This window comes from Saccharomyces mikatae (assembly GCF_947241705.1).
Source record: "Saccharomyces mikatae IFO 1815 strain IFO1815 genome assembly, chromosome: 9".
NCBI classification, from domain to species: Eukaryota; Fungi; Ascomycota; class Saccharomycetes; order Saccharomycetales; family Saccharomycetaceae; genus Saccharomyces; species Saccharomyces mikatae.
Window position 1 is genome coordinate 341,131 of NC_079264.1, and position 25,079 is coordinate 366,209.

Sequence of the window (25,079 nt, forward strand, 5' to 3'; positions counted from 1 at the left end):
AATGATAATAATGTTTATAGAATTGTGTAGAATTGCAGATTCCCTTTTATGGATTCCTAAATCCCTGAGGAGAACTTCTAGTATATCTACATACCTAATATTATTGCCTTATAAAAAATGGAATCCCAACAATTACATCAAACTCCACTATTATCTCAAACTCTGAGAGATCGGTGAATTTTAAGATGATTGTTGGGATTCCATTGTTGATAAAGGCAATAATATTAGGTATGTAGATATACTAGAAGTTCTCCTCGAGGATATAGGAATCCAATAAATGGAACTCGTAATTCTACATAATTCTGTATATGCTTTTATTGTCATTTTATATTTGTCAGTCATTATCCTATTACATTATCAATCCTTGCATTTCAGCTTCCACTTATTTCGATGACCGCTTCTCATAACTTATGTCATCTTATAACACCGTATATGATAATGTACTAGTAGTATGACTACTAGTTGATAGACGATAGTTGATTTTCATTCCAACAAACTCCACTATTATCTCATTCAGTTATATTTACATTTGGTTAGGGAAACAGAGTTTTACTTTATGTTGCTCAATCTGTTCGTTATAAAATTGTTCATATGTGTTTTATGAACGTTTAGGATTATGTATTGTCATACTGACGTATCTCCTCTTAAGTTACAACAACCTAACGATTAGGGGCTTCTATGGCCAAGTTGGTAAGGCGCCACACTAGTAATGTGGAGATCATCGGTTCAACTCCGATTGGAAGCATTATTTTTTATTGAACTTTTTTTTCAAGAAAGTATCGATGATGAAAAATCTAATTAGCGATCACGTAGATGGAAACCTTTGAAATAACTGTTAACCGTAATTCATTCTAAAGTGGCATCAACAGATTCTTTAGAACTATAAAATCTTTGGCTATAGTATTATTCTGCATCTTAGGTATTAACCAAAGTTCTCTACGTCCATCACTTAGGTACGAGCCCCGTATCAAGGAGATCAAAGACAATCTGCAATCGCGTTTTTCCAGGCATGCTCAAATCCTTAAAATCAAGAAGATTGATCATAAGACGATCAGTAATATTTTTGCTCTTTTTTTTTTTTTCATACCTTATTTTCTCTGCGAGTCGACATGCACCATCATCAGCTAAAGCGAACAATATTGAAGGTGAAAGAACAGCTGTTGAATCATCTGTGTTTCGTTGGATTGAGGAAAGGCAACGACAAATAGAACCCGAAAATTTTATAAAACGATTACTTGCCCACCTTTTACCCTCTTTGAATAGAACTCCTTATAATGAGCGTGTACTGCTGACGCAATTAGCAAAGAATGAAATACTCAAGCGGGACAAGTGCCGTTACATTTTTGAAGTACTATATAAAATTGATCCCCATTGGGATAATGCGCAAACCGTAGATTTTCATAACGTTGATGGAATAGACAACACGTTGGCGTCGCTATTAGGTGAACGATTAAGGACATATGATTATTGCTTTTTGTCAGGTCAATTAGACCCTACTAAAATATTCGAAAACTCAACCGTAAATCCTTACGATTTGCAAAACAAAATATTTCCATTTTTGAAAAAAACCAGCAAGGAGTCGAAAATTGTAATGTGGCCAGTTATCACAGATTTAACGACGGGAGAGTTAGTACCGGCACCCGAAATTGATATGGAACCATCAACTTTTAATGGAAATTTCTGGTCCAACTGGAATAGCTTGAGTGAAGGAAGAGGCTTTGTCTTGACATTTGCTGAAAAGGATGTTCCTTTATTTTTAAAACAGTTAAAAGTGATGGATTTTTTAAGGAACGAATTACCGTTTCAGATTATCACCACAGGAGAGGGATTGTCAACAGAATCCATTGCTGAAATATCTAAGATCGCGAAAGAAGCGAAACAAAAGGTCTACTTAGTAGATTGTTCTACTGTGCTTGACACTGAATTTTCAAAGAAATATATTTCTTTCTTTCAGAATAAATGGGTTGCCACTTTATTCAACACATTTAAAGAATACATCTTGTTGGATGCTGATGTGGTACCCTTTGTGGAATCTGATTACTTTTTTGACTCTCCTTCTTACAGACAAAGCGGGATACTTTTGTTCAAGGATAGGGTTATGAAGAGCGAACAGACTTTTTCATATTGCATCGAAATGCTGAGGGAAGTAGAACCATCTGGACAAGAACGCAAATCGATCGGCAGCAAGCTAATCTTCGATTCGTCCTTGCCGTTCTCTTCCATAAACTCTGAAGAAGCTTCAGTGTATTACAACTTCTTTAAAAAATTACAACTACATCATGTTGATAGTGGTTTGGTGGTAGTCAACAAACTTGAAAAATTAAATGGACTACTGATGTCTTTTATGTTCAATTTGAACGGAAAGTTGCAAAGGTGTGTCTATGGTGACAAAGAAATATTTTGGCTAGGTCAACTGTATGCCGGTCAAGATTATTCTATCAACCCCGTTGATGGTGGTATAATTGGTCCTGTTATTGAACAGTCCGTAAATGATGACGGTGGTCCAAGCAGAAATTATTACATTTGTTCTGCACAGATTGCACATAGTGACTCTAAAAATCAATTATTATGGATAAACGGTGGATTGAAGACTTGCAAATTCTCAAACAGCGCAGCAGATGACTTTAATAAAGAACCAGAGTATTTCAAGAGTAGGTATAAGGAAGCTGCAGAGTTACAGCGGCTATACGATGCTCCACTGAATGTAGAGGGGCTGATCATCCCTGATGTTTCTGTTAATCCGTGGATCCAAATCAAGGAATGTTCGAATTATATGTACTGTGCCTATGCTAAAGGTGAAAAACAAGCAAACTCTAAAATTGATTTAGGTCGTGTTATCAGATTCACCAGCGAGAAATCAGAATATATCAATGGTATTTCTAGAATCTGGAATGCTAGTTAGAAAAAAAAATAAAAGAGAAAAAAAATGAGGGTATTAATATTTATTAAGTATGGAACATATATAATCTGATTAATGGTTAGACATTAATTTTGAATATGATTTGGGAGTGGAATAATGAACAATTAATTACAGGCAAGAATATTACAACGGCGAATAACACTTATTGACTAATAAAGGAAGGCGCCAAATATTTTGGAAAACACATTTTCACTGTCTACAGACTTGCTTTATCTGTATTTTTGGATTTTCTCATGGATGGAATACACTTTTTGATGCCGCTAATCACAGAAGGCCAGATTTTTTTAATGTAGGTTAAGTAGAAGCCCACAAACATGGCAGCAAGGTTAAAGCAGATGAAAACCCATTCCAAACCAAAATTTCTCCATCTATGATGATAACTCATATTTTCTTGAGCCAGAAAATCATCCCCGACAGTATACATGCAATACGCGCAGACAGTAAATGTATTGTTGATGTATAGTTTCCCACCAAACTCGTCAATAAAGGGCTTCATAAATTGACCACAATTTTGACCTGTTAAAGGTTGGCTTGGCACCATTTCACTTGTTAAGCAGTTTACTTTTCTATCATGAAGAAGTAAGCTAACGAAGGTCTCAATGAAATATGTGTACGGTGAGACTCTGTACATGAATGTCCAAAATCTTGGAAATAACGAGTAAGGCTGCATGACACCACAAAAGGAAGCTGTAAAACTATATAAGAACGCAACAAAGACAGCAGCAGTTTGTAAATCGGGTGCAGAATATAGAAGCCATAGTCCAAATGATAAATAATACATGGCAAACAAAATATAATTCAAGTAAAAGACGCCAGCTACTCGAGCAGAAGATTCAAAACCACAACAGAAGTAGCAACACAGAAAAAATAACGTGGAGCTAGAGATTGCCAATGGCAATTCGACAATAGTCTGAGCAATCAAAAGGACAGTCCAATGATAAGTATTAGATCTTGCCTCCCTAGCAATATAGACTTCCTTAGATTGTAAAGCTTTATCTTGTACCTGATTGATTAAAGGGGAGGAAACACAAAGCATCATGAAACATAAGAAAATAGCATCTTGCAAACCGCTTATATTATGCTTTGTTCTCCAAAAGGAGAACCCAATGAATAGTCCAGCGCCAGCATTTAGAGCATATTTGGCGAAAACGTAAGCCATGTCCCTTCTAGTACAAATATATTGTCTTCTGGTAATTAATTTTATCTGTTCCATATATGAGGGTGGACTCCATACGGATGTAGTGAAATCAACACCAGAGTTTCTGGCTTCTTCTTCCAATAAACTTAAATTATCGGCAATTCTCACCTTCTCATAAGAGGATTCCCAAAGTGCAGCCCAGTTGGTTGAAGAACTTGCCTGTCTTTGACAGGATGTCTGCTCGTCGAATTTACTGGAGGTTGACTTTTCTACATCATCGATTTCTATATTGGTACTCCCACTACCAACAACGTCAATAATAAAATCGGCTGGATTATCCATTTCTTTATCAAAAGTTAAGCATTCATCGTGAGCTACAAAGTAGTCACAGGCATCTGTTAATGAACCAAAATAGACACATTCACCCCCTCTTTTTAGTAAGTAGATGTTGTCAAAATAGCTGATAACACTTTTGCTAGGTTGGTGAATAGTACATAATATTGCCTGCCCTTGCATTGAAAGTTTTTTCAAGAATTGAACAATAGTCAAAGCTGCTTCAGCATCTAATCCTGAAGTAGGTTCATCTAGAAATAATAACAGAGAAGGTTTAGTAACCAGTTCAACACCGATAGATAATAATTTTCTTTGAGTTGGAGATAAATCGGTAACAAGTTTTCCCGAAGGTAATTTTAATAGGTTACTAACAACCCCTAAATACTCTTTGTCACCATCACCTCTTAGAACGCAGGAAATTTCCAAAGACTCTTTTACAGTTAAAAGCTCTAAGTGTACATCTTGCTGCTGAACGAACCCGATACTTCTTCTGAAAGCATCAATATCTGTTAATGGTCGGCCATCGATTAATAATTCACCAGTTACAACACCACTTTCAGTTCTTTGAGATAAAACATTTAACAAAGTCGTTTTACCAGCACCAGACTCGCCCATTAAGGCAGTTAACCCAGAACTTATATAACCGGAAGCGTCGCTAATTAATTTTTTGTCTCCAATGGTATAATTGATATTTTTCCAAGAAATGACGTGCTTATGTGTTTCCATAGCTACGGATTCCTTAGCGTGGTTATTAACATTTTCATCATCAGGATGCTTGATATTGTAATCAGTGTCGTACTGATGAGAGACGGATGGTATAGATGAGGATGAAGTGGAAAAATTTGCTACTGGGGACTTAGGAATTCTTATTCCAGTATTTTTAGCATTGTAATTTCCTTTTTTATTCCTGCTACTTATATAGGGACAATATCTTTTAAGATAGCAATTCCAACGTAACAAGTTTTCTCTCGTGAAGAGAGGTGTAATATATTCGGCGGCTAGCAAAGAACAGAATAGAAAGAAACACAGAAACCCGATAATAATGCCGAAATTTCTCCATACGTGGTTGTAACTGTACTTTAGCCCACTTTTTAGATAATCATGGCCTCTTACGTAATTGTTACCTAGGGTAGCACCTTGCCAAGCACAAGCTTTATGACTAAATGATATGTTGTCATAATATTCACCTCTAGGAATAATGCTTTCGTGACAGTCTAGCTTTAGGTTGAACAATTCGTTGCTTAGTATAGCTTCCATTGCAAACATAGCAGGATTCAAGTATGCAATCCAGATAAACCATGGGTGCATATCTTTCATGTAAATAACATAAGACGCATACATGGCAATGGCTAGCAGTAAAATTCCGGCTAAAAGGTTTGCCATTGATAAAGTCGGAGCGATCAAAGCGGTCAAGGCAAATAGTGACACCATGCAAAAGTTGTAGACAGAAAGGAATAGCAAAAAGATGAAAAACCTAGCGGCATTGTATTGCAAGTGAGCTAAAAAGTAAAGTATGATGGTGAAAACAACCACGAGTATAAATTTAGAGCAGCAGTCAAAAAAGTTTGTCGCTAACGTTTCCACCCAATTATAATAAAAATGAAGTTGGACGTGCTTACGGACAACGGGAAGCCTCTGAAAGGAAGCAGGCATGTCAGCCAAAGAAAGGAATGTAAAGAACAGGATGGAAAAAAAAGTTAAAGATCCTCTTGAAAATGACCCAATTGTTGTTAGTGGAATATTATAAAAAAGAGACCCAATCACCAAGGACTGTACTATAACAGAAATCAATTGAGAGATCAAGTAATTTTTGTCACCAATGATTCTTTGAAACGCTCTTACAGTACACGTTTTTAGTTGCGCTACTAATGGAATGCTAAAAATGGGAGAAATGTCATCTGGATTGACATCCTTTCTAGTGCATTCTTGTATTGTTTTTGAAGTTTTTGTCTTCCAGTTTTTATAGTATGGAGATTGAACCCATAGTGTATGCAAATCTGTTTCATTATTAATGTTCAACGCTCGATTTTCTGCTGAGACAACAGATGGTGTATCAAGACCGATAATGGAATTTTTCGTTTCCTTGAATTTGAAATTCAAGATTGATGTTAAATATTCGATAATGCAATCGTTAGGGTTTTTCTTTATCTGCAAAGTATCATGGAAATGGCTCAAACATTCGTCTATGGTTCCATAAAATACCTGGAATGAATCACTAAGCATAAGGATCTTGTCAAATTTGCTAACAATTTTGTCACTAGCTTGAGAAATTTTGACAAAATTCACCGATCTTGTGGCTTTCGCCATCTTCTGCGTGATGGAAAGAAATTCCAACGCGGTGGCAGAATCTAAGCCTTTTGTCGAGTTGTCCCATAGGTACACAGAACCATTAGCGATAAAGGTTTCAATGATAGAGATACGTTTTCTTTCACCGCCAGAAACACCACGAACGTAGTCATTCCCGACATATGTCTTCCTTACGTGCGACAACCCGAATTCTTTTAGTAACACGTTTCTCATTTCAATACGCTCCTGCTTAGGAATACGAAATTTACAACTTAATGCAAAATCAATGGTTTGCTCCACCGTCAGATATGGGAAGTGGATATCTTGTTCGTTGTTATAAATGATCTGATGAGGACATTTGGCAGCAAACTGCTTGTATTCATTGTCTTTGAATCTAATAGACCCCTCAGGTGAGTACTTCAGATGTTTGTGACCATGGAATAAACCTTTGAAGAGCGCTGATGTTGGGTTCCCCAATACTAAGATGACTTCACCTTCATTCGCACGAAAAGTGATGTCGCAAATTTCTAAATGATCTACGTTTTTGGATTCCGATATGGACTCTCCATCGTTTTGAACAGTGCCGAGAGAGTCCTCTAATTGAACGGTGGCTCCATCAAAAGTGACCGAAGCGTCAGGAATTGGATTGAAATATTTGGAAAGAGACATCCGCGAGGCGTTACTTTTCTAATTTTTACTCTACCCTGTTTAGTTTGTAAATTTTTTTGCTACAGTATGCAAGTTCTTTCTCCACCCCGTTTACGAACTAAATAGAAAAGGGTCTAAGTGTATAACAATACTATTATTAGGCTAAAAGAGCTGAGAGTTTTACGATGCTGTATGATTGTTTTATATAAGTGAGAGGAGGATCTGCGCGAAATGCTTCGTACCGTAGCATCTGTTTTGCCTATGAAGGAAATCTTGTTTCCAATCCAGGAGATCCAAAGACTCGAAAGAATCATGGTCGAACAAAATGCCGTACCAAGGTGTTATCAAATTTAACGGCAATGGTCTCAAACGACGCCAATAGGCACTATAGGAAAAAGAAGTAGACCTCAATGTGGCGCTTCTCTGCGGTAAATTCTCTCCATGGTGCCTAAACGAGGACAGGCCTAGAAAGCTGCGGAGGTATCCCTTGCATAAAGCGGGTCAGGTATTTTTCTAGATGGTGCCTTCCCCTGGAGAAACAGGAGAAGGAGGAACTGAACAGGAAAAAGTTGAAGGGGAGAGTGCGTGTCTACATGTACATTATGCTTCTAAGCTAATGTTAATATGTCACGTCACATAAAGGAGCATTTGAACGTAGTCGGTGAGAGAAAGAAAGTGTGTGCGTGTGTGTGTCTGTGTGTCTGTGTATTTATGTATGTGAGTTTTTATGTGCATTGCACCACTTCAAAGGTTGTGCTTTCCTGGTCTAATAGGTTGCTTTTTCAACATTTTTTATACGCTGTGAGAAAATGGTCAGATTGGTGGCAAGGTTAGAAGTTCAATTTGCTTGTCGTTTCCTTTGAACGAGAAACTAGCTTCTGCCATATATCACCCATACGAGACATTAGGTTTATACGATGCGTACTTCGCCTTGCGGGAAAAAAAACTGTTTGGTAAGCGAGGTTACTAGGAGATCATGACTTAAAACAGAGATTGTAAACTACAATGGAACGATAGGAACGTGTACACTATCCCTTTCTGCGGACATTTCTTAAATTCTCGTGCCTTCGCGCAGTCTATTGTTCTTGTTTACCAATGATTTTCTGTAGGCATTTTTAGAAGGCTCCTGGAATGAACTGCAGGTTTCCGCTTAGCAAACCTGTATACGCACATATGAATATATATATACATATATTCTTTCGTGGAGTGTACAATTATTTTCACCACATCTTATTTCCTTTGGTAATAATTTTCTCGCTTTCTGTTTGATATTTTCTTTGAATCTTCCAGATCCCAATTGTTCAACCGCCCACACACAACAATGTCTTTCACTAAAATTGCTACTCTACTAGCTGTCGCTGCCGTCTCAACTCAATTGGTTTCCGCTATTGGTCAATATGAAATTGTGGAATTCAATGCTATCTTGGAAGACGTCAAGGCCAATCTGCAACAATACATGTCTTTGGCATATAACGATCCAAACTTTAGTCTGCCAACTGGTGTTTTGGATGTTTACCAACATATGACTACTGCCACCGATGATTCTTACACTAGTTATTTCACAGAAATGGACTTTGCTCAAATCAGTACTGCTATGTTCCGTGTGCCATGGTACTCTTCCAGACTAGAGCCTGAAATCATTTCTGCTTTAAAGAATGCAGGTATCACTATCACTTCTTTAGGTCAAACTGTTGCCGAATCTGACGCTGCCTCTACTTCGGCTTCCGAATCATCTGCTTCTTCTTCCGCTGCTTCTTCTGCTGCTTCTTCTTCCGCTGCTTCTTCTTCCGCTGCTTCTTCTGCTGCTTCTTCCGCTTCTTCTTCCAAAGCTTCTTCTTCCGCTGCTTCTTCTTCTGCTGCCTCTTCCAAGGCTTCTTCCTCTTCCGCAAAGGCCACCTCTTCAGCAGAAAAATCCACTAATGGTTCTTCTTCCACTACTTCCAAGAATGCCGGTGCAGCTTTGGACATGGGTTTCTTCTCCGCTGGTGTTGGTGCTGCTATTGCTGGTGCTGCCGCTATGCTATTATGATTATCACTTATTAATGATAAATTATAAAATACTATATGTAAAAAATAAATATACACCTTTTGATTATTAGTATCCTATTTTAATGCACTACTCCCTAGATAATGTAAACTGATCTGTTTTGCTCTTCGCAAGTTTCTGTATGCTTTATAATGTGCTTTTGGGTGTACATGAAAAAAGAAATTTCGAGCAGAGTAAATGAACTTTGCAGACGGTTGTGCCATGTAACATGCTACCGTCGAAAAAAAGTACAGGAAAAGATGGAAATACCATTGATAAATCTATTGAATGAAGGGGTACTAGAAGTTTTTTACAAGCAATAATAAGACCTTTTGACAAGATGGGTAAAGCTCTACGTAGATCGACTAGGATTGCAGCATCGAAAAGATCGTTGGAAGATGAAGAATCCAAATTTGACCCCATTTCGCCACCGGAAGTGCTTAAAAAGAGGGTTAAGACAGATTTAAAGGTTAAAGTTAGCGAAACAGAAGACCAAGGGGACAACAGTGCATCTACCTCTACCGAATTGAAAATAGGAGATCCTATCCCTGATTTAAGTCTCTTAAGCGAAGATAATGACTCTATCTCCTTGAAAAAAATTGCCGAAGAGAACAAAATAGTAGTATTTTTCGTGTATCCCAAGGCAAGCACGCCTGGTTGTACTAGACAGGCCTGTGGGTTTCGTGACAATTACGATGATCTCAAGAAACATTCTGCTGTCTTTGGATTAAGTTCAGATTCTGTGACATCCCAGAAAAGGTTCCAGACTAAGCAAAATTTGCCATATCATTTACTAAGCGATCCTAAGAGAGAGTTTATTGGATTGTTAGGTGCGAAAAAAACGCCACTCTCAGGTTCCATCAGATCGCACTTTGTCTTTGTTGATGGGAAATTGAGATTCAAAAGAGTTAAAATATCACCAGAAGTCAGTGTAAATGACGCCAAAAAGGAAATCCTGGAGCTTGCTGAAAAGGTCAAAGAATAAACAAAATTAAAATAATTCCTTCCTGGTTTACTATCAGAAGTGACTATCGGTGAATCCCGTCAATTTCTTTTCTTTGCGTATGTAGCTAGATAAACTAATATATCCGAACTTTGTCATGTAGTACATGAAGTACACGAGACTTTGAAACCTCAAAAGTTATAAATATTTGTATACAAATGGGAAAGCACTCAAGGATCCGACTTGATCAATATCAAATATCGTTACTTGATTGATTTGAAGAACAGGTACTAGGTCATTAGATGAAATACTGCTTAAGCGGATTTTGAAATGGGACTTTACACGACTACTTGTTGCATTGATTAAGCTAGCATCGCCAATGATCATTAAGCAATTGACTGTCTCAGCTGTAATCCGACAGTTATGAATCCTTTCAAAATTAGATACGCATTCTGGGGAAAACTCAACTAAGTATTTGGTGTGTAGAATCTCTTATAGATGCACAAACCTTATAATCGCAAACATTATAAAATCTTGTAATTTTGGCGAAATGGCATGGATTGGTCAAGATTTTTGCGCTCATGTGTGGAAGTTTCAAATCCTGCTCGGTCAGGACAGGAATTACATGATCAGAAGGATGGTATTGATGATGTTCGGAATTGTCTTCAACCAATGCCTTTATCCATGGTTGAAGAAATATCGAGTCTGTCGGCTTTGAATGAGATTCAAGAACTACTCTTGGCATTATTTACTCACCTTGGCTTTTACTTAGGATTCTGGTGCAATAGGAGGGAGCAACTTCTTACTTTATTCATATAAAATATACTCGCAGCAGCTTCCGTTAACTGTAGCGGGTTGGTAAAATTGGCAAAAAATCTCCGCGACGGGGAATTGAACCCCGATCTGGCACGCGACAAGCGCCCATTCTGACCATTAAACTATCACGGACTGTTTTTCATGGTGTGTTAGGTCTCAAAGTGAAATACCTCAGTATGTCAATACATAATTCTAAACGTTCATAAAACACATATGAACAATTTTATAACGAACAGATTGAGCAACATAAAGTAAAACTCTGTTTCCCTAACCAAATGTAAATATAACTAAACAATTGGTTTAGATCCGAGATTCCGCGCATCCACTATTTAGTAATAACCATATCTTATACAATATATAGAATAAGTAACATCCCGTGAATCAAGTTGATAATTCGTTTTGACAACAAATTACTTCCCTAAGAGAGTATTTATTAGGTTTTCAAGACACCCTGGTATTACTCGAGCCCGTAATACAACATAGTGATATTTTGAGAGATCGAATTAATACTTAGAGTTTTTATAATATTATCATATGCGATGTTAGAAGATGACTTAAATGATGAAAAGCAGTCATCGATAGTAGTGGAAGCTGAAACGCAGGTATCGAGAAATGGGTGAATTTTGAGATAATTGTTGGAATTCCATTGTTGATAAAGGCAATAGTAGAAATGGAGGTAGCCCAATCAACACCAGGATCTATTTTCAGATGTTCTAGCTCGTAACTTATTCATTCAGTTTTATCCTTCTTAGTAGCGTCTTTAGTCCTATCAATGAGTTTGCTGAAAGCGGTCAAGACGTCGCTACTAAAGTCAAAAGCAGGAATAGCTAAGTCATATGCGTTGCTGGAACTGGAAACATTTACACCGCATATTTTCTTCTTGCACAATGTCTCATAGTTTGCCTCACAGACTGAAAATCTATATGATGCGTTGTTCGCGGTACTCATATCCCACTGGACAGGAGTGGGGTGTCTAGCCATAACCACTTCACCATTCACTTCTTAGTCTACTTTTTGGCACATGTCATTTACACAGGATACATCGCTGCCTATCGCCCTTTGATATAGTCGCATTACCCGTGAGTGAATCTTAGGAGCTAATATAACCCCTTGTTGAACTTTACGAAATACATAGTACTATTATCATACACTCTTTCGATATCCTGTCTACTCTGAATCCCTTGAAATAAATACTGTCGTTCGTCGCAGTGGTTGTAGCTATACTTTATACAGTGAGACTACTGAAAAATATTGATAAATGACCCATGATATGTGCTTGTTCTTAATTAAATTTCGTTATTAGCATCTCATGTTCTAGCACTTCTGACTACTTAAACACACAGTTGTATATTTTCAACCAAACGTTGACGAATGCTAACATTCTACATGTTGGAAATGCTCGGGCACATGCAATTTACTGACAGAATTGAAGCATATTGAATATTACGTTCACCAACAACACTCGAGTGTCTAAATCACGTTAGCAGCAATAGTCTTTGATATATTGTAATCTTAACCGGATGGAGTTAAAGATGAAGCTACAATTATGGGATCTCTATTTTGATGATCTCTGTGAATGCCTATCGGATCAAGTTTATACGCTGTAGTATCAAATTGTGTTCTAGTGCAGTTTGGAGCGTAATAGGTTGTACAATATATTGTTTGACTGCGGTGGTTTTGTGAAAGGCATGGGCATCGTGACATTTCAATTTGTATCTAAACCTGTAAGGTGTACCTGTGTAATAATTTGTTGTTGCATTCCCCTTTACAGTTATGCCACCTTAGTGTTAACCTGGAATAAAGTATCGCTTTCAACTTTCGAATTTTTAGTTTTCAAAGAACAAGAACATTGACTGACAACAGAAAAGCTAGGTGTCTTAACTTATTTTAGGCATCTCGGAAGCCTTGTATAAAATGAATAACTTATGTTGGTTGCCTGTCATATCTGAGAGGCTATTCGCTTGGAATCGTGGTAACTATATCAGACATGCGAATTATCATTCATTCTAGATGGTAACGACGTGTTGTATCTTTACCCAAGCTGATTACAACAACCCAGTGACAGAGCGCTGCTAACGATCCTATGTAAGAATAACTATGTAAAAACTTCAAAGGCAGTAAAGTTTGATGATGACAATATCCCAGATTCTCTTCCAATAAAGATAGAATATGTTGTATGTACCCTCAGAACAAGAAATCATTGTTTATTGGCATAGCCAAATAAGGGTCCTCACTTAAGTTGCTAGAACCTCTCGTATAGATGTGATGTAGAAATCTTTGACCAGAAGAATAACACCAAACTATCACCAAATGTAGTGTAGACTAAAATGCAAGAACTGAAAACGATAGTGTAAAAATCAAAATAGACTACATTTAAAACGATTAATAGAAATGCTACTCCTTTATTGTGAGATTCGAAGAGGAGAGCATCTAGTGTGATCTTTATACATAACAATATCGCCTTCATCTAAGGTTGGGAACCCCAAAAAAAAAATACTACAATGTCCTACTGTTTCTCAGGTCTCGAAGCAATGTTAGTGGCATCCTCTAGTAACCAAAACGAGGACTGCTTAGGAAAGTACCTATTTTAGCTGTCAATAACAACGATTCAGATTGGATTGTTTCTGCGAGAGAACAATACGACTTCCCATTCCCCAGTAGTCCTATTAGGAGCAAGTGAGTAAACAGTCAGAATACCTAATCATTTAGTTGTCTGTACCCTTAATATGATCTATTCAAGGAACGACCCACGCCCTTAAAATGGTACTTTTAGAAGGTTATGCTAAATACCCGGATATTCTCGTGGGTAGTTGTTTACTTTCTCCTTACTAGGTACCGTAACATCATAAGTTGTATTTTTTCTTTCTTCATGACAGGTCAGCTTCAAAAAGGCTACAGCTAAGGCGCTTATGTCAACACCTGAACTGAATTATACAACATCAAACGCCCAACAAAATATCAGAAATAACTCAACAATATGCCGCTAAAAGTTCACCGGAACGAACTATCAAAGTGCACAGGCAAGCATCGATTAAAAAACAATGAAAACTAAATAAATAAGACAAGATGTATTTCATATTCCGTATTTCCTTAACATTCTGATGATTGATCTGTTATGGAAGATAAAAAAAAATACTGAAACATTAATGAATACCCACTAAAAGTTAACAAGCGAAAGCCACTACCTGTTAGGTTCGTCTTCGTTCCTCTATAGAAGGTGAAAACGCTATATGGCAACTTCAATCACCAAAACGAAATACAGCGCACCTCTTCCAAAATGAAGATACGAAAGGAATCTTACGTGAACTATTTTTCTTTCTTCTTAAATGTCCTAGAACATTGCACCCAAATAGTGATTGTGACTTCGAAAAGCCAGAAACTTACGAAGTAGAATGGAAAGTCGTGCCTTTTGTCAGAAACTAGAAAGTTCAAAAAGAGGCTCCGGTTATTGTCAAGGCGAAATTTTGGAGATCTCGAATGCTTAATATCAGCAGTTTTTTGATATATACTAATTCAGGCAAGAACTTTTTACGGCCACTGAATGCAATGTAGAACATGAAGGCTAAAGATCGAATAGCCAGTTTAGGATAATCAAATGCAACCTGTCTACAGAGTCAATAACCAAAAATTGTTAAAAGAAGAGAGGATACCAGTGAACTTTTTGTTATCTCAAAGCTCTAAAGTTAAAAGTGGTGGTAGCCTTGGCTTTTTCACTTCTCTCTTACATGCTCGTACAACAGCCTCGAGCGAAGAGTTGCAAAACTATGAATTCAATTCTCTAAACGATGTTTCCCGCACTCCAATCGAAATGCACTTAACCCGCAACACAATTGACATTCTTTTTTTTTTTTTTTTTTTTTGCTATTTGCTTTCTGCATGCATAAAAGCGAGACTCGCATAGTAGCATTTTATCACTTTCTCTCCTTTCCTGAAAGCTGACATGAGCATACATGATGTCCGAACAATACTCTGTCGCAGTCGGTAAAGCTGCCAATGAGCATGAGACTGCCCCTAGAAGAAATATCAGAGTTAAGAAGCGGCCCTTAATTAGACCATTGAACTCGTCAGCATCTACTCTGTACGAATTTGCCTTGGAATGTTTCAATAAGGGCGGTAAGCGAGATGGTATGGCTTGGAGAGACGTTATCGAGATTCATGAGACAAAGAAAACTGTCGTTAGAAAAGTAGACGGTAAAGAAAAATCTACAGAAAAGTCCTGGTTGTACTACGAAATGACACCATATAAAACTATGACCTACCAAGAACTGACATGGACTATGCACGACATGGGTCGTGGGCTGGTAAAAATTGGTATCAAGCCCAATGGAGAACAAAAGTTTCACATCTTCGCATCTACTTCACATAAATGGATGAAGACTTTCCTTGGTTGCATATCCCAGGGTATTCCTGTAGTAACTGCTTATGATACTTTGGGTGAGAGTGGTTTGATTCACTCTATGGTCGAAACTGAGTCTTCTGCCATTTTCACTGACAATCAATTACTGGCCAAAATGATAGTGCCATTACAATCGGCCAGAGATATCAAAATCCTTATCCATAACGAACCTATCGATCCAAATGACAAGAGACAAAACGGTAAACTTTATAAAGCTGCCAAAGACGCAATTAATAAGATCAGAGAAGTTAGACCAGACATAAAAATTTACAGTTTCGAGGAGGTCATCAAAATAGGTAAAAAAAGCAAAGATGAGATTGTTCTTCACCCACCTAAGCCAGAGGACTTGGCTTGTATCATGTACACTTCAGGCTCAATCGGTGCACCAAAGGGTGTGATGTTAACACATTATAACATTGTGTCTGGTATTGCTGGTGTGGGCCACAACGTTTTTGGATGGATTGGCGCTACAGATCGTGTTTTGTCGTTCCTACCACTGGCTCACATCTTTGAACTGATCTTTGAATTCGAAGCCTTTTACTGGAATGGTATTCTTGGGTATGGTAGTGTTAAAACTTTGACCAATACCTCGACACGTAATTGCAAGGGTGATTTGATCGAATTCAAGCCTACTATAATGATTGGTGTGGCTGCCGTCTGGGAAACAGTGAGGAAGGCTATTCTAGAAAAGATAAACGATTTATCTCCCGTGCTTCAAAAGATTTTCTGGTCTGCTTATAGCATGAAAGAAAAGAATGTACCATGTACTGGATTTTTGAGTCGTATGGTTTTCAAAAAAGTCAGACAGGCCACCGGCGGTCATCTAAAGTTTATCATGAACGGTGGATCTGCAATTAGTATAGACGCTCAAAAATTTTTCTCCATTGTTCTGTGCCCCATGATTATCGGATACGGGTTAACTGAAACAGTTGCCAATGCTTGTGTTTTGGAGCCTGATCATCTTGAATATGGTATTGTCGGTGATCTTGTTGGATCTATTACTGCCAAATTAGTGGATGTTAAGGATTTGGGTTATTTTGCAAAAAACAATCAAGGAGAGTTGCTACTAAAGGGTGCGCCCGTCTGTTCTGAATACTATAAAAATCCTATAGAAACGGCGGTCGCCTTTACCTATGATGGCTGGTTTCGTACTGGTGATATTGTTGAATGGACTCCCAAGGGACAAATTAAAATTATTGATAGAAGAAAGAATTTGGTCAAAACTCTAAATGGTGAGTATATTGCATTAGAAAAGTTAGAATCTGTTTACAGATCAAATTCCTATGTGAAAAACATTTGTGTTTATGCGGATGAAAGTAGAGTTAAACCAGTGGGTATTGTAGTACCCAATCTGGGACCTTTATCCAAGTTTGCCATTAAATCACGTTTAATGAAGAAAGGTGAAGACATCGAAAATCATATCCATGAAAAAGCATTACGAAACGCCGTTTTCAAGGAGATGATTGTAACGGCCAAATCTCAAGGTTTGATTGGTATTGAACTGCTATGTGGTATTGTTTTCTTTGATGAGGAATGGACACCTGAAAGTGGCTTTGTCACATCTGCGCAAAAATTAAAGAGAAGAGAAATTTTAGCTGCTGTGAAATCAGAAGTTGAAAAAGTTTACCAAGAAAATACTTAGAACTAACATTTTATTCTGTTTGCCTATTCATATACAGTATTTCATGTTATGAAAGAGCATTGATTTGTGGATATCAAAACTACGTGCATGATAAGTGGCCTTCTCACACAAATGCAGTAACTAAACCATTAATAAACTACGTTACATAGAAACATGTTTCATTTCAGTAAGATAAATTACAAGTGTATAATTAAAAAAATGTAATATTTTTAATTGAGATAGAACTCTGTTCTGTTTTCAAATCTTTTAGGTGGGTCTTAGATGGGACAATTCACATTCAAAGACTCAACAACTGTTCTTTCCTCTAATTTCTATTCTTGAGTTAGGAAAGAGAAAAAAGTGAAGTAATAGCCATTTTCGGATAACTCTGACTTCCAATAAGATATGGGGTTGAATTTTATGATATATACAAGATGGAAAGTCAAATCGCTCAGTGTGGTTATAGAGCTGGTTCAGGAAATACTCGAGTCAACTAGAGAAGAACAGTAGGAAGCGGCTCCTTTCTGAAAGAGGTGAGAAAGATATTGGAAACCCATATTTGAAGGAATAGGCAAGTTTCTTGAGACATTAATCTGAACGCTGTTATGTACAAAATCCTGTTACAAGTCATTTATGTAATCTCCATTCGAAGAGATATTTACAAAAGTTTTTTTTGTCTGTTGCTATAAGATGTCTTACTCTCTCGGCTTAATTGCTGACATTTTCAGAACTCTAGTAGGATTGTATGAGTACTGTACATATGCGGATGTTTTCTAAGACTTTGGACTGCAGGGCTGTAATCAGCGCCCCTAGAAAACAATCAAAAGAAGAGTTTTTTTGGCCTATTTAAAATTGACCTTTGTATCAGTGTAACCAGCTAATTGTAAAAGTTTCTGGTATGTCGCTTTACTTTTACTAAGAATTTTCTTATGACAGTTTTGAAAATATAATAATATAACGGTAAATTTCTGTCATCACAGAAGTACTATAGGCAAGTTTGGTAGTTGATAGCTACACTGATAATCGGCTCGAGTATTATAATTATTATAATAGTAATTACTCCCGTTAAATCCCGGCACAACCTTATCCTATATCCTTTGCTTCAATGGAATGAGATAAACTAGCGTTAAATAGTGTTCTTAACATAATGCTTTGTTTATAGTGTCTTTCAGTTTTTTTAGTAGCTAAACGTTAATAACACCAACAAAATACCGAGCATTTGTATACATTCTGAAGTTCCAATCTTACAGTTTAACGCTTGCAAAACTAACAATAATCTCAGCGTTGTGCATAGAAACGCCACCTAAACTTGTTGGTCTGATGTTCTACTTGATCAAGGTTTTATTGGCACTATCAAAGAGCTACCAGAGTCATTAATTCGGCAAGTTCATACACACATGTACATAATTATTCTTCTTTACCGAGAAATATATACTAAAAAGAAAGATGAGTCCAATTGCTTTTCATGATACAGACATGCGGGATTGTACTTCTTTACAAGTTGTCAATCTAGCTTCTTTTTCTTTCATTTTCGTTGTTGCCATTTCGGTGAAAAAAAGTAACGATAAAGTAGTGGCATCGAATCCAACTAATGAAAATATAACTGGCGGTTGATATAAATCGCGAAACAGATATTGGACCCTGGTACCAGAACTAGATATATCAACAACAAAAGCAGGATGGTAAACGTGAAGGTGGAATTTTTGGGTGGGCTAGATGCTATTTTTGAAAAGCAAAGAGTACATAAAATTACTATAGACAAAGAGGATACCGTAACAGTGGGCGAGTTAATCGACCATATTGTATCCACCATGATCAAGAACCCTAATGACGTCAGTATTTTCATTGAAGACGATTCTATAAGGCCAGGTATCATCACATTAATCAACGACACCGATTGGGAGCTTGAAGGCGAAAAAGATTATGTATTAGAAGACGGCGATATTGTCTCTTTTACTTCAACGTTACACGGTGGCTAGAGAAATGGAAAGCAAGTCATTATTAAGAAGCAAATATAGATATGTAAACTGTTGCATTGTTAGAACGAATAACAGCTTAAAAAAGCAAGTGGTCTGCAGATTGTATAAAAAATAATGGTAATAACTAAATTAGTTTTTGTCACACAATAAAGATTACAACTCTTGTATCCTACAGCCGAGAAGACCTCTACCGTCCCAGTTTCTTGAGGGCGCCAAAGATGTTGTTAGGATTTGTCCATCCCTCAAGAAACGAACAGGAAGAGGCTTGTCTTCATTCATTATGACAATCTTTTGTATGTTTTGTAGTTTAGAATGATTTGCTGCATGTACGCCACCTATAGATATCAGCCTATCATCGACCTGTAATTCTGCTTTATCTGAAGGGCTACCGGGCACTACCTCACTGATAAAAGCAAAGGGAATAGTATACTGAATGGTTCTGTCATCGTTATTTCCGCTTGTTTTTTGGTTTGTTTTAACGTTCATATTTTCAAAGTGCTGATTCAGCAGCACATGTGATATTTGCAAAAGATGATTTAAGTCATTCTTCAGCATGTTGACATTCTTCCTGATCACGGTGATCTGCAACACGTCGACATCCGAACGAGGATACCCATCTGGCGTTACTAATGAAGAATCCATCCCGACGCCCTGTTCCTTGAGTGCACTGAAATACTTCTCCAGTTGTGCCTCGATATCTGCCTTTAACACCATCAGTTCTGATAGCTTGAGGCTGTCCATTTGGCTAGTCCTCGATGTTAGGCTGGGGTCTATCCTGACATTAGCCAACAATTCGCTTAATTCCTTCTCCTCCATTGTGGCTGAGATCTGTTCAAATTTTCACTTCTCTTTACTCTGTAAAAATTTCACCATCTTTCTTAATTCTTTACACATTTTTTTCTCTTTATTATCCATTATTCAACCGTAGTGAAGTAAGCCTTGTAGAACATACTTCACGGCGCACGCAAAGGACAGCAGTTTTCGAGCATCAATGAGTAGCCACTAGCAAGACCCGTACCAACAAAGATCGCATACATTGTCCTAAGGTGAGCCATTTCATAGAACTCTAACAATGGCCTCCTTGTAATATAGTCCAAATAGCTAATTTCTAGGGGTTACCCACCGGCTTAATCCTTAATCGAATTCTGAAAAGAACCTCTACCATGCAGGCAGCAAGTCGCAATAACAGCGATATCAACGTCAAAGACAGCAGTTTTTGGCATCATGACGCAGGCTGACAATCCAGTTCCCAGCTGTAGTATGCTGCCCGAGCGGCAGCGCTGTTCTGCAGACTATGAGGAGCCACTATTGTTGCATGAAGAACAACTAATATTCCCTGATCATTCCTCCCAGCTATCGTCAGCAGATATCATCGGGCCTATTAAGATGGGCAGCAGTACAGACTCCATCATTGGGTCTACGCTGGGAAAAAGGTCGGTGCCCCTATCTTCAACGCAGATCACAGCTCTTTCTGGCGCATTCGCTGGTTTCTTATCGGGTGTAGCAGTTTGTCCCCTCGATGTTGCCAAAACACGATTGCAAGCACAGGGACTACAAACCAAATTTGAGAACCCTTACTACAAGGGGATATTGGGGACTCTGAGCACTATAGTAAGAGATGAGGGCCCACGAGGCCTTTACAAAGGGCTGGTACCGATTGTCCTGGGCTATTTCCCGACGTGGATGATCTACTTTTCCGCTTATGAATTCAGCAAGAAATTCTTTTATGGCATTTTTCCACAGTTTGATTTCATTGCTCAATCGTGTGCTGCAATTACGGCGGGTGCTGCATCCACTACACTGACCAACCCTATCTGGGTGGTGAAGACAAGACTAATGTTGCAATCAAACCTTGGCGAGCATCCTACACACTACAAAGGCACTTTCGATGCCTTCAGGAAAATATTTTCTCAGGAAGGGTACAAGGCATTATATGCGGGGCTGGTCCCCTCATTATTAGGATTATTTCACGTTGCTATCCATTTCCCTATATACGAAGACTTGAAAATAAGATTTCATTGCTATTCTCGGGAGGACAATGCCAATTCCATCAACTTAAAACGATTGATCATGGCTTCATCGGTTTCTAAGATGATTGCCTCAGCCGTAACATATCCACATGAAATATTACGAACCAGGATGCAATTAAAATCAGATATACCAGATTCCATCCAACGACGTCTGTTCCCACTTGTTAAAGCGACATATGCGCAAGAGGGGCTCAAAGGATTTTACTCTGGATTTAGTACAAACCTAGTACGAACCATTCCAGCCTCGGCAATCACCTTAGTATCCTTCGAGTACTTTAGAAACCGCATGGAGAATATTAGGACTGTGGAAATTTAGAGCCTTCGTGCCCATCCATATCACACGTTAGTTTAATACGAACATGATCTCATTAACACAGTTATTCCCATCTTGTAAATATACCAAACAAGATAACCTTCCTTCCCTAACATCTGAATTATCTGCATTGAACACCTGCTAAATGCTCTACACACACATGAACATATAGACATTATATACCTATACATTTTCATACTCTTGACAATATTCTACATTAGTCATCATCTTGGCACTGTCTCACCTTTCCGTTACCAAAATGAGTCGCTTTATGGAACACCATTTTTGAAGCGAAAACAGGTGCGAACAAAATGAATGGCTTCAAATTAGTGTGAAAGAAAGAAAAAATGTAGATCAGTGAGGATCATAATACTGAGAAGGAGCTTGTACTGTTCCTCGTGCTAATATTCGTTTTCTTTTTTTTTGCCCTCAAGATATTATATTCAATAGGCAAAAGTAACACCAATAAAAGCTAGTATAAGACTGCTATGACAGTGTATCTGAAAAGGCACATATTTACCTTCCTATCATGCCTTTCTCTTCTAGTGACTCTCGCAATAGCGGCTGCTGAACCACCCACGGGCTTTCCAGAGCCTTTAAAATTGACAAACTTCAAAGAAGAGTTATCCAACGGACTGCATATCATTGAATTCTATAGTCCATACTGTGGATACTGTAGAAATTTCGCACCTGTTTGGATGGAAACATGGGAAGAATTCAAAGAGGAAGGCAAGAAACTCAACATAACTTTATCACAAGTTAACTGTGTCGAAAGTGCTGATTTGTGTGTAGAGGAAGGCATTGAAAAATTCCCTGATATTAGACTTTATGGCCCCTCAGGATACATTAAGTCGTTTACTGAATTACCAAGAACCAAAGAATCATTGATTGAGTTTGCGCGTAAGGAGTCTATCGATCCAAATAATTTCGATACTAATTTGGATTTTGCTGTGAGCCAAAGCGAATTTCTCGAAGGCTTCGATTTTCTCAAGTTAATTTCTGGGAGCGCAACCAGGCCATATTTGGTTTCCTTTTGGCCAACCAAAGATTTGAAGGATAGTGGAGATTCATTAAAATTTGAAAATTGTGACAAATGCCATGAATTCCAAAGGACTTGGAAGATTATTTCAAGACAGTTAGCTGAGGAGGACATCAAGACAGGTCACGTAAATTGCGAAGCCAATCCAACGATTTGTGAGGAACTGGGATTTGACAAGCTGGCAAAAATAACTAACCATAGGGCCGATAGAGAGCCTAGAGTAGCCTTAGTCTTGCCCAATAAAACTTCAAACAATTTGATTGACTATCCCAATGGCTACTCAGTGAAGCCAGACGGTTATGTAGATTTTGCCAAGAGGACTTTTGCTAACAGTAAATTCCCCAATATCACAGAAGAGGAAATTTTGAAGAAAGTGAGCAGAAATGTTAATTATTTGCAAGGGAGAGGGGCAGTACCTAACAACAATATCCATTTAGTTTTCTCGTATGATCCTGACACTGTTGTTATTGAAGATTTCGATATTTTGGAATACCTGATCGAGCCTCTGTCAAAGATTCCAAACATCTATTTATACCAAATTGATAAAAACCTAAAAGATTTGTCCCGTAATATTTCCAAAGGTATGTATGAACAGATTAATTACAACAACAGTGAAACTCAAAAGAATTTCAATGAACAGTATTTTACTATGAATACAGTTACTCAACTCCCAACCTTTTTCATGTTTAAAGACGGCGACTCCATATCACATACTTACCCCGGATATTCTACAACAGAAATGAGAAATATTGTCGAGATCATGAAGTGGGTAGAAAAGTATTCCAACCCCTTGGTGGCAGAGGTAAATTCCTACAACTTGGAAAAGTTGTTGTCCTTTCAAACCGAGTCTTATAGTAATCTGGCTATTCAATTAGTAAGTAGTGGTAGTGCCAAACAAATCAAAGGAAGCAATGAACTTATCAATAAATTACTCCTCGCAGCGTTAGATTATGAACATATTCGGATGGAGAATAACTTCGAAGAAATCAATGAAAGAAGAGCCAAGAAAGGAAGTAGTATTAAGCAATTAAGAGAGAAAAAGGCTTCATCCGATAAAATCGTTGATAAAATGCGTGAAGAGGTTCCCCATCTAGATCATAAAAAATTGTTATTGGGTTATTTGGATATTTCAAAGGAGAAACGCTTTTTTAGAAAGTTTGGTATTACTGGAGAATATAAAGTTGGTGACGTTATTATCATTGATAAATCAAATAATTACTACTACACTAAAGATAATTTTGAGACCACTTTGACGTCCAACCAACCTCACTTACTAAGAGAAGCATTCGTATCTTTAAACATTCCATCAAAAGCCTTATACAACACTAAGTTGAAAGGGAGGTTGATGAATTCTCCATTCCACGATATTTTCAGTTTCCTAGATATAGTCCACCAGAATGGTGTTCCTGGCTATTTCCTTTTTATTGTTTCGATTTTTATGATCTTTAAAAGCCGCTCTTTTTACAGAAGGTACATGGTAAGGAAACATTACAGGGCCAAGAGGAACACTGTCGGTATTCTAGGTAAAGAAAAAAAGCAGAATCAAGACTGAACGTTCGAAGTAAATATAAAAGTAAAAAAAATTGATATTTATAATGTTATTATAGTTATCTTTCATTGTGCGTATAAATAATCCTATAACAACGTAACAAACTTGGTTTTCTTTCGTCACTTAGTTTTAATGTACAATATGCAAATATTTATGTAATCCACACCCAAAAAAAAAGTATGCCTACCACGAAAAAAATCAATAACCATGTCCTTATACTAATCCCGGATTTTCTGGCCATCTCCATCATACTACCGAAGGTCCTTTTCAGCTTTACAGAAGCGTTGTGGAAAGTATCCCCAAGCTGGTCAATAGTTTGATTGCTGCCTCTAATCTCATCACCCATCTTCAATGATAATGACTTCAACGCCTTTATCCTTTGACCCATAGCTCCCATTTGCTCCTCACTTTGAGATTCTAGTGATGCCAAAGTACTTTGGGAGTAATCTAATTTTTCTGTACTTCCTAACGCTGATGATCCACGGTCATCGAGATTACCTGATCCATCAGGCCCTCCGAACAATTGTGTCCTACCAGTATCACGTTGATAAGCGTTTCCCCCTGCAAATCTATATAAACCCTACTATGGTTAGTAAACAAAATTCACCTATAAACTACTACTCCTAATATAGAAGTACTATATTAAACATTGAAAAAAAGACTACTCAAAGTGTAGAGTAGGCTGATATTCTGTCATACCTTGAACTCATCTATGTGGCCCGGTGTCGTAGAATTCTTCAATGGTCCTTACCAACATATTTACACATCCTCAAAATACTTCACTGTTTATTTTCTACCAATCCTTGGCAAAAAGCGCGAGTTAAAAAATCTCTCATCTTTCGCAGCTGTTGGATACTTTTGTAATGTAAAAACATAATTTATGGTACATTGTCGAGACTCGTACGTAGCTTACTCCAATAGTAGGCCGGCACTCATTAGCAATACGAATAAGTATTGCCTAAAAAAAGGAATAAGGACAAGTTCTGAATACTTTTTGCTGTTCGGTTTCGTTTACTTTGCACACCAAATTGATGCAGGTAAT

General features: G+C 37.6%; 11 protein-coding genes, 2 non-coding genes and 1 pseudogene across 14 annotated transcripts; 9 read left to right on the forward strand and 5 right to left on the reverse strand.

Moving 5' to 3' along the window:
* Positions 1 to 672: 672 nt before the first annotated feature.
* On the forward strand, positions 673 to 745 carry Smki_9.trna8T. Its single transcript has one exon. It is a non-coding gene; the product is annotated as a tRNA-Thr (tRNA).
* Positions 746 to 1,009: 264 nt separating this feature from the next.
* Positions 1,010 to 2,902, forward strand: MNT3 (alpha-1,3-mannosyltransferase MNT3; the record flags this gene model as incomplete). The annotated part of the gene is made up of 1 exon (XM_056223245.1): positions 1,010 to 2,902. One exon carries the CDS (start codon positions 1,010 to 1,012, stop codon positions 2,900 to 2,902), a length of 1,893 nt encoding a protein of 630 aa, XP_056082856.1.
* Positions 2,903 to 3,116: 214 nt separating this feature from the next.
* On the reverse strand, positions 3,117 to 7,346 carry PDR11 (ATP-binding cassette multidrug transporter PDR11; the record flags this gene model as incomplete). Its single annotated transcript, XM_056223246.1, has 1 exon — positions 3,117 to 7,346. One exon carries the CDS (start codon positions 7,344 to 7,346, stop codon positions 3,117 to 3,119), a length of 4,230 nt encoding a protein of 1,409 aa, XP_056082857.1.
* A 603-nt stretch (positions 7,347 to 7,949) lies between these two features.
* On the forward strand, positions 7,950 to 8,159 carry SMKI09G1530 (uncharacterized protein; the record flags this gene model as incomplete). The annotated part of the gene is made up of 1 exon (XM_056223247.1): positions 7,950 to 8,159. The coding sequence occupies one exon, from the start codon at positions 7,950 to 7,952 to the stop codon at positions 8,157 to 8,159; it is 210 nt and encodes a 69-aa protein (XP_056082858.1).
* Positions 8,160 to 8,646: 487 nt separating this feature from the next.
* TIR3 (Tir3p) lies at positions 8,647 to 9,354 on the forward strand (the record flags this gene model as incomplete). The annotated part of the gene is made up of 1 exon (XM_056223248.1): positions 8,647 to 9,354. The coding sequence occupies one exon, from the start codon at positions 8,647 to 8,649 to the stop codon at positions 9,352 to 9,354; it is 708 nt and encodes a 235-aa protein (XP_056082859.1).
* Positions 9,355 to 9,691: 337 nt separating this feature from the next.
* On the forward strand, positions 9,692 to 10,336 carry DOT5 (thioredoxin peroxidase DOT5; the record flags this gene model as incomplete). The annotated part of the gene is made up of 1 exon (XM_056223249.1): positions 9,692 to 10,336. One exon carries the CDS (start codon positions 9,692 to 9,694, stop codon positions 10,334 to 10,336), a length of 645 nt encoding a protein of 214 aa, XP_056082860.1.
* Positions 10,337 to 10,492: 156 nt separating this feature from the next.
* SMKI09G1555 lies at positions 10,493 to 11,039 on the reverse strand (annotated as a pseudogene). The gene is given in 2 exon segments: positions 10,493 to 10,762; positions 10,764 to 11,039. Coding segments are annotated over 2 exon segments (546 nt in total).
* A 131-nt stretch (positions 11,040 to 11,170) lies between these two features.
* On the reverse strand, positions 11,171 to 11,242 carry Smki_9.trna9D. Its single transcript has one exon. It is a non-coding gene; the product is annotated as a tRNA-Asp (tRNA).
* A 3,821-nt stretch (positions 11,243 to 15,063) lies between these two features.
* FAA3 (long-chain fatty acid-CoA ligase FAA3) lies at positions 15,064 to 17,148 on the forward strand (the record flags this gene model as incomplete). The annotated part of the gene is made up of 1 exon (XM_056223250.1): positions 15,064 to 17,148. The coding sequence occupies one exon, from the start codon at positions 15,064 to 15,066 to the stop codon at positions 17,146 to 17,148; it is 2,085 nt and encodes a 694-aa protein (XP_056082861.1).
* A 1,658-nt stretch (positions 17,149 to 18,806) lies between these two features.
* On the forward strand, positions 18,807 to 19,106 carry URM1 (ubiquitin-related modifier URM1; the record flags this gene model as incomplete). The annotated part of the gene is made up of 1 exon (XM_056223251.1): positions 18,807 to 19,106. One exon carries the CDS (start codon positions 18,807 to 18,809, stop codon positions 19,104 to 19,106), a length of 300 nt encoding a protein of 99 aa, XP_056082862.1.
* A 153-nt stretch (positions 19,107 to 19,259) lies between these two features.
* NAS2 (Nas2p) lies at positions 19,260 to 19,922 on the reverse strand (the record flags this gene model as incomplete). Its single annotated transcript, XM_056223254.1, has 1 exon — positions 19,260 to 19,922. One exon carries the CDS (start codon positions 19,920 to 19,922, stop codon positions 19,260 to 19,262), a length of 663 nt encoding a protein of 220 aa, XP_056082863.1.
* Positions 19,923 to 20,330: 408 nt separating this feature from the next.
* On the forward strand, positions 20,331 to 21,452 carry YIA6 (NAD+ transporter; the record flags this gene model as incomplete). Its single annotated transcript, XM_056223255.1, has 1 exon — positions 20,331 to 21,452. The coding sequence occupies one exon, from the start codon at positions 20,331 to 20,333 to the stop codon at positions 21,450 to 21,452; it is 1,122 nt and encodes a 373-aa protein (XP_056082864.1).
* A 485-nt stretch (positions 21,453 to 21,937) lies between these two features.
* EPS1 (protein disulfide isomerase EPS1) lies at positions 21,938 to 24,040 on the forward strand (the record flags this gene model as incomplete). The annotated part of the gene is made up of 1 exon (XM_056223256.1): positions 21,938 to 24,040. One exon carries the CDS (start codon positions 21,938 to 21,940, stop codon positions 24,038 to 24,040), a length of 2,103 nt encoding a protein of 700 aa, XP_056082865.1.
* Positions 24,041 to 24,188: 148 nt separating this feature from the next.
* Positions 24,189 to 24,747, reverse strand: BET1 (Bet1p; the record flags this gene model as incomplete). The annotated part of the gene is made up of 2 exons (XM_056223257.1): positions 24,189 to 24,606; positions 24,737 to 24,747. The coding sequence occupies 2 exons, from the start codon at positions 24,745 to 24,747 to the stop codon at positions 24,189 to 24,191; spliced, it is 429 nt and encodes a 142-aa protein (XP_056082866.1).
* Between the last annotated feature and the right edge of the window lie 332 nt (positions 24,748 to 25,079).